The sequence below is a fragment of the Carassius auratus genome, chromosome 33, assembly GCF_003368295.1.
Source record: "Carassius auratus strain Wakin chromosome 33, ASM336829v1, whole genome shotgun sequence".
In the NCBI taxonomy this organism is placed as follows: domain Eukaryota; kingdom Metazoa; phylum Chordata; class Actinopteri; order Cypriniformes; family Cyprinidae; genus Carassius; species Carassius auratus.
Genome location: NC_039275.1, coordinates 3,995,913 through 4,009,896, shown reverse-complemented (window position 1 = coordinate 4,009,896; position 13,984 = coordinate 3,995,913). Strand labels below are relative to the sequence as shown.

At 34.6% G+C, this 13,984-nt stretch overlaps 1 protein-coding gene across 1 annotated transcript in view; it reads right to left on the bottom strand.

Annotated features, from left to right (window-relative positions):
• Positions 1–795: 795 nt before the first annotated feature.
• LOC113052819 (homeobox protein cut-like 2) overlaps positions 796–13,984 on the bottom strand; it is a 54,977-nt gene continuing 41,788 nt past the window's right edge. The window contains exons 15-21 of the mRNA XM_026217272.1: positions 13,352–13,450; positions 11,225–12,048; positions 8,642–8,807; positions 6,098–6,364; positions 4,541–4,729; positions 3,493–3,769; positions 796–2,373 (exon numbers count right to left, since the gene is read on the bottom strand). Coding sequence (XP_026073057.1) covers positions 1,701–2,373; positions 3,493–3,769; positions 4,541–4,729; positions 6,098–6,364; positions 8,642–8,807; positions 11,225–12,048; positions 13,352–13,450 — 2,495 coding nt within the window. The 3' untranslated portion in view covers positions 796–1,700. The remainder of the gene's footprint in view (positions 2,374–3,492; positions 3,770–4,540; positions 4,730–6,097; positions 6,365–8,641; positions 8,808–11,224; positions 12,049–13,351; positions 13,451–13,984) is intronic.

The window sequence follows — 13,984 nt, the reverse complement described above, 5'->3', positions numbered from 1 at the left end:
TACAGAGACACACGACTCTCATGCAGGAGCAAACACAGACGGAGAGATGGAGGAAGAATGAGAAGACGAGTACTGACCACGACTGCATCACGGAGCAGTTTAAAACATATGCATGCAAACAATTCCCCGTGAAAACCCGTCCCACCCCACCAGTCGGTGCTCCTTGAGGCTTGAATTATATCCAAAGCTTTGGGTCAAAAAGTATGTTTCAGACATTGGAGGTTGCAGGTGTGAGACCAGCTCGTCGAGACAGTGAGGTACATGTGCCATGAGTTACTGAGGATTTGCAATCTGTTTCTTACTCAGTATTTTTGTCTTGTTTTCCATTAAAAAAAAATCTAAAAATCTAAATCAAAATACATTTATTTGAGCAGCAAAATAACTTAAGATATGGCGTATCTGACACTTACAGAAAAAAATATCAGTCAGCGGGGAAAGAAAAATTAAATTAAAAGGGGAATTTCTTTTTTTTTATTACCACACTGACATATTTTCTCTTGTTTTAAGCATAAGCTTATTTAATTTTGATGATTTTGTTTTTATTATAATGTTTTAAAATCTTGATTTAAGTATATTTGTACAGGAAAACAAGACCAAGTTTATGCTTAAAGCAAGAAAAAAATCTGCCAATGTGGCAAGAAAATAAATTTGTCAAATATTTACATCAAAGGCAAAACAAGATCTTATCTCATCGATAAATATTTTCTTGTTTTAAGCAAAAAATAGCTTTTAATTTTGATTAATGTTTCAAATGAGAAACAAAATGACAAGATATTAAGCCTTGTTTTCTTTAAAAAAAAAACATCAAACAAGAAAAATAACATCAATGGGTGTAAGAAAAATGATGTAAAACAAGATTTAATGCAAGATTATTTTTCTTATTCTAATTATAGATTTTTTTTCCCCGTGTTTTAAGCAAAAAAAATCACTTAATTATATCAGAAAACATTTTTGCATCTCAAGTAAATGCATCTTGATTTAAACTGTGCACAAGAGCTCTGGTGTAAAACCTCCAAGTATCCAACCAAAAATAAAATAAAAAAATGACACGTTCACAAAATCAAAAATGCATCTACCGTCGTACCAACTTTTTTTTTAAATTTCCTTTTCTCTTGTTTTTGCCGTTTTTCTCTTGTTATAGCATCGCTCGAGTATATCACAGGTTACTATCTAGAGAGGAAACAGAGGGTAAATGATGTTCATGCTACATCTTGTTCAGAGAAGGCTATTGCAGACGACTTCTACAACACACACAATCACACGTTGTACGCTTGTATAACAAAAGATCCAAAACATGTCACCAAGAAACTAAATACATATGCAATGTTCACTATTTTAGAGTCTTTTAGGACTATCCCTCGGTCAGAGTGAAGCTGTCGCGCGTCACCTGACTCCGCTGTCCCGTCTTACAGACAAAAGTTGAAAAACTGCTATTCAAAAATTAGCAAATTTGGTCATTGTCTCTCTCTCTCTCGTTTTGTTTTTAAATAAGTAGTGCTTTTTGATGGCTTAAAACAGAGGTCTTTTATTTAATAATCTCACCCAGTGGCAATCTACAAGACGTCAGTGTGCATTTCATGACACCGCTACGTTAACTCCTCAAAACCAGCTAGTGCTGTGACGCAGAATCCAAAGTGACTTTATTAAAATACCTAAAATGTGTTTATAAAGATCTGACGCTTACGATCTTCTGTGAATCTCTAGAACTCCCACTCGAGCGTCTCCTCGCGGTTGGCGGCCCGCTCCAGGCGATGGATGATGTTGTTGAGGTTGGCCATCTTCTCGTTGCGTCTCTGAGTGCTTTTGTTGAGTTTGGGGTTGAGCGAGGGCGAGTGGTGGTGGTTCGTGGCCGGCGGGTTGGGCGGAGACGGGGAGATGGGGGCGGAAGAGGACGGGACGGGTGACACGGACATCATGAGGCCGGGCGAGGACGCGGCGGAGGGTGAGTTGAGCGACACCTCCAGGCTGCCCCGGGACGGTTCGGATGAAGCCTTGAAGCTGACGGGATCCTCAGGTGACTTCTCCAGCTCCTCGTTCTCGTGGCTGTTCCTCTGCGGCTCCTCGTCTTTGACGCCCAGCGAGCGGTGCTGGGGTGTTTCTGGGTCACTTTTGAGCTGGGCGAACTGGATTGAGAAGCACTTGGCCTGCCGCAGACGGAGCTCCTGGTCTTCATCCGGCTCGCTGGTCTCCTGTTTGACAGTGAACCGGCGCGGGGCGGCGCTCAGAGGGCGGCTGTGCACGGCCGAGGGCTGCTTCCTGTCATCGTGGTCAGATACAGGGCTGTGCGATGTCAGCGGGGAGTAGTTGTTGTGCTCGGCGTCTGTGTCGTGGTCTTGGAGACCCTCCATCAGGACCTCTCGCCGCATACGAGACCTGTTGAGAGGATGATGATGAAACAGAGAGGAAATACATTTACTGTTTTTATTTTTAGCAGAATGGGTGTCACACAATATCAATCAGTGTTGTTATTGCCAACTAAAACAATTAAAAAAAATCAGTAATTGAAATAAAATTTGTATAAATACTGACATTCGTATATGAAATAAGTGGAAATGCTGTAATTAATAAAGCGGAAATAAAAATGAATTAAAGCTATACAGAAATATTTAAATGAAAAAAAAAAAACAGCACATAACAAAATAACTAAAACTAAGGTTCAAAATGGAACTGAAAATATAAAAATAAAAGCTAATCAAAATATGATCAAATACTATAATAGTATGTAAGTAACAGTAAAATCTGATATGCTGTATCTCAGTAGATTGCATCCAGGTATTGTCTTAAAAGTAAAGAATAACTGAAATGCACATGTTTAAGTTTAAATAGAAAATTAATAACTAAACTTAAAATTAATTAAAACTATATATATAAAAAAAAAATCTAAATTAAATAAGCAAATTAAAAGCATAAAAATAAAAGCTAATTCAAAATATTAATAAATACTGTAGTATATAAATAACAGTAAAATAACACGGGATCTCAGTACATTGCATGTGTAATTGAACAAAAAACACGGCATATAAAATAAATCAGTTTAAGCTGAAATATTTAAATTAATAACACTAAAATAAAACTATACATAAATGTAGAAAATAATACAAAATAAAAACAATTACTAAAACATCCCCTAAAATAAAAAATAAAAATGACAGCAAATTTGAAATATTAATAATATATCAATAACACTAAAATAATCATAGTTCTCAGCAAATCCATCTAATTTATTAGTAAAATGTCTTTTGGACCAATAAAAAGGTGTTTTATTGAATGGGATACACAGTGTGGGGGGACCAAATGTATAATTTTAAGAAATGTTTATTTTGGGGGTATGTTGGAAAGTTCATGCCACAGTACAGATGTAGATACAGGGCTTTCTCGTCTTTTCTCGTCAACTCCTCAGTCGTCCAGCAGGTGGAGCCAAACTCCCATTCAAGCTTCAAACACTAACAAGAGCTCAGACACAGTCTTTCCCAGGTAAAAAGCAGAACACACCTGTAGTTGTGGAACCAGTTGATGACGGTGTTGGTTTTGAGGTTGAGTTGTGCGGCCAGCATCTCGATGGTGTGTTGAGAGGGGTACGGCTCCTGCAGATACGCCTTGGTCAGAGCCTCCTTCTCCTCGGCCGCCAGCACCACGCGGGGTTTCTTGGCCTGGCTGAACGGGCAGAGCTCCAGCGGGGTCAGACCTGGACTGATGCAGTCTGAATGAGCGCCGGGGGAATCGCTGTCTGAGCCGGGACTCAACAGACCGTATCGCCTCTTCAGATACGCTGGACAAAACCCAAGACACGCTGTTTAATACTCGCTACAAATTATGATCATCTGCATCTTCACAGCAAGTGAGTCATATGTAATATAATGCCAAAAAGAGTTTCAGATGAAATAAAATATTAAAAATAATAAAATGACAAATGCATATAACATAATATAGAATATATAGAAACAAAAGCTAATCCCAAATACTCAATACTATAAAAGGATATAAATAACACTAAAACTGGATCTCACTACACGGCACATTTAATTCAGCAAATCCACTGAAAAATAAACACTTTATTAATAAAGTTAGGACAAAAAACGGTCATATAATGTATAACACAATGAATAAAAATTGTAATTTTAAAATTAATAAAAAAACACAAAAAAAACAGTAATACTTAACATGCAATAAAAATAATAAAAATGTCAAAGTGCAAAAATTCTAAAAAAATAAATAAAAGCAGTTCTAAATATTATTTCTATATAGCTAAATTCTTTCAGTTTTTGAAATTTAAGTATTTTTATTCAAGTTTATTTTATTATAATTTTTTTTTAGTTTAGTAATTTTGATTCAACTTTTTAAGTTATACAGTATTCTAACATTTATATTTCATTTTTTAAAAGAAAAAGATTTTTAATAGATTGAACAACATTAGCTTATAAACAGCACTGGATCTCACTATTTTAAATCAAGTGTATTAATAAAATGTCTTAATATTTTGATCTAGAAGCTGAACGTGCTCAGAATCAGTGAAGAACTGAATCGATGTCTGTTCTCTCACCTTTCTTCTCCAGTTTCTTGACGTCTCGGAGTTTGTCGACGTTGTGCGGGTCGTTGAGCCACAGCTGCATGCGGACGAACGGCTCGCGTCCCTTCAGACTGAGCTTGTGCCACGGCTTCGGTCGGGACAACAGGTCAGACACTGAACCCTGAGTCAATCCCAGAATGCTCTCTCCAAACAGACGCTGACCTGCATCAACACACACACACGCACACACACACACACTGACAGTTACCAATCCACCTCCAGTCCTCAGAATCCTACATTCAACAGGAATCCGTTCAAACTCTCCATTAAAATGAACGTTTTTTTGTTTACACTAGTTTTTTATTCATTGATCAAAAGTAACAGTTATAATCTTACCATAGATTTCTAATTAAAATAAATGATTTCTTCCCACCCCGAACTTTCTATGCATTAAATAATCCTGATGTTAAATGTATTTCCACAAAATATTGCGCAGCACAACTATTTTTCTTGAGCAGCAGATCAGTATATTTTCATGATTTCTGAAGATCATGTGACACTGAAGACTGGAGGAATGATGCAGAAAATACAGCTTTGCATCACAGGAATTACAATACTACAATAGAAAATGGATGTAAAAGTTTTTCACAATATTCCTGTTTTTTTGTGTTTCTGATCAAATAAATGCAGCTTAGCTGAGTAGAAGAGATTTATTTAATAAACATTAAAAAATCCATATTATTCTAACTTTTGATTGGTAGTGCATACTATTAAAGTATTTCTTAATATTTTAAATTAGCATTCATTTTTAGTTTGTTCTAGTCATTCTGTCATATTCATGTTGTTTTATTCATACAGCTTTAATTAGTGTATATAATACTATATACTATAGCTTAAATTTTTCAGTTTTCATTTTAGTTTTAGTAATGTTGTTACATGATGTTGTCATATTATTTTTTATATGCTTATAGCTTTAAAAGCTTCTTATAGCTTTAATTCATTTTTACTTAATTAAGGCAATGTTTCTATTTTTCATTCAACCTCTCAAGGTTATATTTGTCATCTAATATATATTTTTTAAATGTATATATAATTTTAATGACAGCTAAACTTGAAATTGTTTTGCATTATACTTTCATTTTCATGACCATTAAAAAGAATTTCATTTTAATGACAGAAAACCGTTTCTAATAGTTTTAGCTATCACTAATAAAATTGTATCAAATAAATGCAGCCTTGGTGAAGCACAAAAGTAACCAAACCTTGTCAAAAATCTTCATTTACATAGAATTAAATGCTGACATTCATACAGTGTAAAAATGATACAATAAAAATGTGCAATATCCTTATATTTAATTGTTACCACCTCCATCCATGTACCTACATCCCTGCATCTCACTCATTTTATTTCCATTATCATCTATAGCACAACTGTTCATACAAGTTATTTATGTTGCAATATTTTGTTTTGTCTGTGTGTTGTTGTCTCTGTGCACTGGAAGCTTACGTCACTAAAACACATTTCTTGTATAAGCATGCATACTAAAGCTCTTTCTGATTTCGTACAGTGTCTGGCGTGCTGTAAATCACCTAAGTTGTTGTCGGTCAGCACTTCCTTCACTCTCTTGGTGATGGTGTATGTGTCCAGCTCCGGGGACATGGCCACCAGCTCCTGGATGCCCAGCGGTGTGTGGGGCTGCTGCGGGACCATCATGCCCAGCGTGCTCTTCCCTCCGTGGGGCTCGGTGTGCTGCGGCTGCTGGTTCTCTTTACTGCTCTCCAGGGTCACGCTGGGGTGACCGTCTTCGGGACTCGGAGGAGGAGACGGGGACGAGTGGCTCGTCACGGGGCTCTTATCTGAGAACCAGCCACCAAAGATTAGAATAATTATTAGAGTCAAAACACTTTTTATTATTTAAGTGTTAGAGCATTGCATTAGCAGCGCAAGGTTGTGGGTTCGATTCCCAGGGAACACATGTTAGGTAAAAACTGTTAGCCTGAATGCACTGTATATGCATACATTTAAAAACACTAAAACTGTGCAATAAGTCTATGAAAGGATAACAAAAATATTTCAAATATAAACTACTCAATATTTTTGGCTTGTGTTCCAATATAAACAAATACACATGCTTGCATAAAAATAAAAAGGAAAGGGTGAGTTTATGCTTAAAACAAGAGAGTAATAATAATCTGCCAGTGAGGTAAGACTTAAAATGACGTGTTTTTTATAAAACTTGAATTAAGTTTCAAATATTTGTTCATGATTTAAGCATAAACTGTATTAATTGTGATGTTTTTTGTTTAGAAACCAATAATTAATAACTTAAGTAATTTTGCTTCTCAAGTAAATGTAAATTGATTTAAATATTTGTATATATTTATTCTTGACAATAAGACACAAATACTAAGAAAAATTTTTTTGCAGTGTAGGAAATAAGAAATTGTATTTTGCATACAGTAAATAAAGCCTAACTTTAACATATTCAGCATTTTGCCATCAGAACTATCTTTACAGGAAAATTAGATTTTTTTTCTCTCATTGTAATACAAAATCATTGTAATTTATACTATAAATGATGTCTTACAAACAATATTATAATAATTATAATTTATATTAGACATTTTCATTTTTTTTTTTACCTGATTGTGTTCAACTATTGTATGATTTTACTTTCTATATTTTTTAGTGAAATGCAGAAAAAACTGTTTTTTATTAAGCAGTATAAGGAGTGAAGCCGAGTTTGAAATTGTTTTGCATTATGCTTTCATTTTTATGAACATTAAAAAGAATTTCACAATTGTCTTAAATATTACAAAATATTATAATGTATATTATATATTATTAATATAATTACTGTTTATTGTAAGTTATATTACAATGTTCTTTCATTAAAAATGTTTATATATATATATATATATATATATATATATATATATATATATATATATATATATATATATATACAGTACAGACCAAAAGTTTGGAAACATTACTATTTTTTATGTTTTTAAAAGAAGTTTCTTCTGCTCATCAAGCCTGCATTTATTTGATCAAAAATACAGAAAAAAATGTAATATTGTGAAATATTATTAAAAATTAAAATAATTGTTTTTAAATGTATCATACTCTAAATGATCATTTATTTCTGTGATGCAAAGCTGAATTTTTATTTCATTATCACATGATCCTTTAGAAATCATTCTAATATGATGATTCATTATCAAAGTTGGAAACCGTTCTGCTGCTTAATATTTTTTCAGAACATGTGATACTTTTTTAGGATACTTTGATAAAAAAAAAAAAAAAGAAGCTATGTTTTTAAAATATAAATATTTTGTAATAACAATATACACTACTGGGGAGTTATGACTATTGGGGGTCAGTAATTTTTTTCTTTCTTCTTAAATTAAATAACATCAATACTTTTATTCAGCAAGGATGTGTTGAATTGATAAAAAGTGATAGTAAAGAAAATGTATTATTAGAATAAATATTATTAGAATTTCTTTTTTTCTTTTTTGAATAAATGCAGTTCTTTTTAACCTTTTATTGATCAAATATATTCGACAGCAGAACTGTTTCCAACACTCATAATAAATCAGAATATTAGAATGATTTCTAAATGATCATGTGATCGACTGATGTTACATGTGACACTGAAGCTGGAGTAATGATGCTGAAAATTCAGCTTTGCATCACAGGAATAAATTATTTTTTTTTAAAGTATATTCAAATAGAAAACTATTATTTTAAGTTTTAATAATATTTCACAATATTACAAATTTTTCTGTATTTTTGATCAAATAAATGCAGGCTTGATGAGCAGAAGAAACTTATTTCAAAAACATTAAAAATAGTAATGTGTCCAAACTTTTGGTCTGTACTGTAACTTACAATAATCAGTAATTATATTAATAATATATAATATGCATTATAATATTTTGTAATGTTAAAGAGATTTTTTTTTTTAATGAAAATACAGGAAAAAAGAAACTCAAACGATATTGTTTAAACATTCTATCATGACAAACATTCTATAATATTTCAACCTAAACTACTTCTGGGAATGATAGAGATGAAGTCGTGAGTAGGATGTGTTGTTAGTGCTGGTGATGATGACTGACCCTGACCCTGACCGTGACTGTGGCCGGACAGTGAGCTGAGTCCGTGACCCAGCTGGTCCAGCAGCCAGAGCTGCATGCGTATGAACGGCTCCCGGCCCTTCTGAGTGAGCTTACTCCAGGGTTTAGGTCTGGATAACATGTCACTCACGCTGCCCTGAGACAAACCCAGCACCTGCCAGAGACACACAGACATTCAGATGAGTCTCATCAGAAAACCAGAACCTTTTCACTGGCAAATATTCAAGTGACCACTAGATGGCGGAAAAGACAACCCAATACCTTCTGACACTTCTGTTCAAAAGCTGGGGATCAGTTTAGTTAAAGAAAGGACACATTAAATTGATCAATAGTGACAGTCAAGACATCTAGATTATGACAAAAGATTTCGGTTTTCAACATTGATAATTATATAAAAAAAAAAGCAAATCATCATATTTTCATGATTTCTGAAGATCATGTGACACTGAAGACTGGAGGAATGATGCTGAAAATAAAGCTGCGCATCACAGAAATAAATTATATTTTAAAATATATTACAATAGAAAACTTATTTTCAAATTGCAATATTACAATATTCCTCAATATTACTGGTTTTCCAGTATTTAAAAAAAACAAAACAAAACAAAAAAACAATACAGCCTTGGTAAGTACAAGAGACTTCTATTTTGTTATAACAAATAGATTCGTCATTCCCAATAAGACAACAAACATCTATTAAGGAAGTAAATATGGCTTTGATTTACTAAAAAATAAAGGCATTAATGTTGATTTGTGTGTATCAGATACCAAAACAGCCAAACAGCCGTTTCCACACAATAACATTACATTTGTGTCCGATTTTTGTGGAAAAACCATTTCATGCATTGATTCATGCATTGATCTCGAGTCATCACATGAAAACTTGCTCTCCATCTGTACTGTAAATCTCACAACAGGGTTATTATCATTACTAAAACCTTACATAAAACATTATTCTTACTTGAAATAAAATAAATGTTAAATAAAATTATTATAATATAATATAATATAATATAATATAATATAATATAATATAATAAAAATAGTCTGGTTGAGATACTATAAAAGCTTTAAAACAATAAATAAATGAATACAAATTTAAATGGAAAATACAGAGAATAGAAAAATAAAAACATTTTAAAATATTAATAAAAAAATAAAAAATATTAATAACAAATTATTAGTATATTAATAATACTGCAAAAAAATGGACCAAATACCGAAGTTTGTAAATGGAAAATACTTTTTGTTTGCAAAAAAAAAAAAAAAAAAAAAAAAGAATAAGGTTTTGCACACATAATCATAGAAATATTTTTCACGGACATATTTGAACTTGAGAAATGGTGTGTTCTGACGTCTTTCTGCGGTTGAATCAAGATACCCTCTGATGTTCTTTCATGTTTATTTCCTGTAGTAACTGGCAAAGAGGAGGAGATGATCAGTTCACGAGATGCTACAGTGATCTGTCACCACACAATATAGACGGTTTCATCGGATGCACGCGCCTGGACCTAAGTTAACTTCCGGTCTATCTTGTGTATATCAGTCTGGCTGCGGTGCCTTCTACAAACGCAGTTAAAGTCAAGGTGATGAGACTGAAGTTGGGCTCAGGTGGTTGTGCTGCGGGATGTGTTTCCCATACATTTATTTATTTTTGGAGACTCGCCACGATTTTAAAACGAATCGATTTTCAAAAAGGCTTCGTTGAATAAACATGATTAACGTTACGTACTACACATTTAATAATAACAATTCCTTACATTTATATGCTTAAATATCAAAACGAGGCACGGGTGTTTTTATATCGCTGTATTTCTGAAGGAAGACTTGCATGTTATATGCCGGATAACGCAGCGTGTGAGCGACGCTCTGCTTTGTTTACAGCTGTTACTGGGGAAACCTCTATTTCTCGCGCTTTATGAACGTTTGTTTATGTTGTTGCCGTTGAAACCGTCTATAGAGCCACAAAACGGTATTAACTGTTTACATTTTTTTTTAAATAACAGAATTTGAAAGTTGAGACTTTGTTTCATACCAGAAGTAACCTGCTTTGTTCTGTCTGTCAGTTTCTTGAGTCCATTCTGAGCTTAGATTCTGAACCTAAAATAATCAATCGTAAAATTCAAAAAGGTTGAAGCGAATTACAAGGGTGTTTACAGTGGGCTGTGTTTACATTACTCTTGCGTTATAAAAGCATGAGCTAAGGTGAAATTAACGTTACATGACGCTCTTTAGCACTCTTCTTCATGAGCATTTGAGTGTGCAGATGAAAACTAGATTAGAGCGCCATCTGCTGTTAAAAACTAATCTTAGAAGCGATTCCAGAAGAATCGCGATGCATCCTGAAGATCTCCGAATCGATCCACGAATCGACTGTGCATCGATTTATCGTCCCAGCTTTAATATTAATGCTCCACGCTACTGGGTATATTGAGTTGACTTTCTTTAGACACAGTAAGGTACTTCTCTATATATAGTCTACTGCAACACTGATGACGTTTGTCTTTGCACTGAGCATGTTTTCCCATTTTGTAATTTTGGCTTGTTGGACTTTGTTATATATAACCCCACCTTCTCTCCGAAGATCCTCTGGCAGATCCCGTTCTTGGCCAGTTTTTCCTTCACCTGCCGGGTGAGTTCGAGGGTGTCCACCTCGCGGTACATGTACATCTCGTACTGCTCCGGGGTCAGCGGCGGGACGGTGGGCTTCAGGGTTCGGGGGATGTAGGTGGGGTAATACGACACCCGTCCTCCTCCACCGGGTGACTCGCCGCTGACCGAGGCGTCCGGCTCCACCTTGATCTCCAGCGGTCGTCCCATCACGGGCTCGTCCTCAGGAGCAGACGCTTCCTCGCCGTTTGCAGGGCAGTCTCCGTTCTCCATCCGCGGCCAGGGACGAGGCATGGACGAATGTCCCGTGGACGAGGAGGAGGAAAGCGACGGAGACACGGAGGTGAACGGGTGAGAGGTGCCGCCCATCATCACGACCGCACCGCGCTCGGTGGACCAGTGCTGGTCGAAATACGTGCCAGCTTCGCCGATCTCCGACTTCACCTTACGGATGATGTTTTGGACGAAGGCGGCTGGAGACAGGACGCTCAGAGGCGTCTGAGGGCTGCCGGTGGGATTGGACACACACGTTGGTACGGACACACCCTCTTCCTGTTTGATGAAGGGCGGTGTGGGGATCAGCTGTCCCTTGGCTGGATCCTGCAGGGCGAGACGCTCGCTGGAGGACGCCCGGCTGCACACCTCCATCTCCAGCAGGGCCTGCTGCTGCGCCTGCATCTCTCGACGAGCCTGCTCCAGGATGCTCTTGATGGTTTCGTCAGAACTGCTGCTTCCTCCAGAGCTGTTACGTCCTGATGAACAGCCCAAAGACGACTTACAATCACCTGTCCAACACAAACAGATCCGAACACAAGTTTGCATTGCTAGTCAGAAGTAGTTTTAATGTGACATAGCTTCTTTAAAAAGTTACAATTATTGTAATAAATAAAATAATCAATTATTTTAATATTAATATATAAAGAAATTATAAATTAATATTAAATATGCAATAATGTTTTTATTTATATTGAAAAAAATATATATTGTTGTTAATACTATAATAAAATAAATATTTTATTATTATAAAATAACTAGCACTAGTATGTATGTGTAAATATTTTGTATTAAAATTATTAAACAAATAAATAAATAATGTATAAATGTAATTCTAAATGAACATTAAAGATTTATATAATAGTAAATATTTTACAATATATTTTTTATTTGATAATACAATAACAAAATAAATATTTTAAATATTTAATTATTATACAAATATTATGAATACTTAAAATATATATATATATATATATATATATATATATATATATATAACATTAAAAGTATTTATTTGTATTAATACTCTGCATTTCATAAAATTATACAATAATAAAACAATATTTAAAATATTTAATTAATATAAAAATATGTATTATTATTTAGTTATTTATTAACAATTAAATAGAGCAGACAGACTTGTTATTAGCAGTGTGTTTTTTACTAGCATATTCAACCCATAATTTTGTAATTGCTTGCACCTACTCACTGCAAAATTATTTTTGTCGATAAACAAGATAAATATACTTGAGCAGCAAAATTGCGCAAGATATTAAGATAATATATTTTCTGATAATATCTTTAAATTGGTTAAATATGTTACAGAATAAATGGTTATGCATGCTTATATATAAAAATATGATTTAAAATATTTTTATGCTCCAAGACAGTAAAATAAATTTACCATAGAAACAAAATTACATAAGACAGTAAGAGAATATATTTCTAGAGAACATTTTTTGGCATTTTTTTTTCATTGAATTATTTTATTTTAGTATACGTATACCTCATGTTGTTATAGCTAGGTTTAAATAAACATGTAAGCTGTATTTATGTTCTCTCTATATTTATGTTAAAATAAAAATACATTGAATTCAGGATATACTGTCTAGTCACATAATTTGTTTTTGTTTTGCAGTGAAGTAAGTAATTTTGAACAATGAGTAGAAGATTCCAACAGACATCAGACATTCTATTATGCAAATCAATCCTGTAAGAGTCAGGTATGCGCAGATGAAAGCTGTGTGTTGTTGTGCAGGGAGCAGTGTGAGATTCAGAAAGTGCCTGTGGATTCAGTGTCTTTGTACCCACCTCTTTGTGACTGGATCTCCTTCTTGGCCTGCTCTAGAATGTTCTTGATGGCATCATCTGACCCAGTTTCAGGAGTTCGGATGCGAGGAGTGATGCTCCCTGTCGGAGAGGGTAAAGGAGAGAGAGGAGGTGAGGTGAGTGGGCCGGCTGATCAGAGCTTGCGTTTGATTGCTAGATCAATAGCTGCCTTTGAGAAGCTGGCATCAAGTGAGGGTGCGCTAACACGAGAACGCTTCACTTTCAAAACCCAGAAAGAGAGCATCACAACAAGTGCAGGGTTTGGGAATGAGCGCGGAAGCTGCACGCTAACACAGCGCGAGAAACGCTTGTACAGGAAACCGGACTAGTTCTCTCTGGGGGTCTGAAACGGTTCGGTGGGGTTTAGCGGGAGGAGACATCTTCAGGATGTCAGACGTGAAAGACATGAAACACAATTCACAAACCACTGAACTTCTATAATGTGGAATCAAATCAGAAGGAAATAGCAGGTGGATAATATTGGTTGTGATTTTATATATTTTTACCATGAAGATGATAATGTGTATCAGAATTATTGAGTCTGTGGTTATTTAAATTCATGCATTATTGTTGTATTTACTGTAAATCAACATTAATCCTTACTCTGAAATCTGA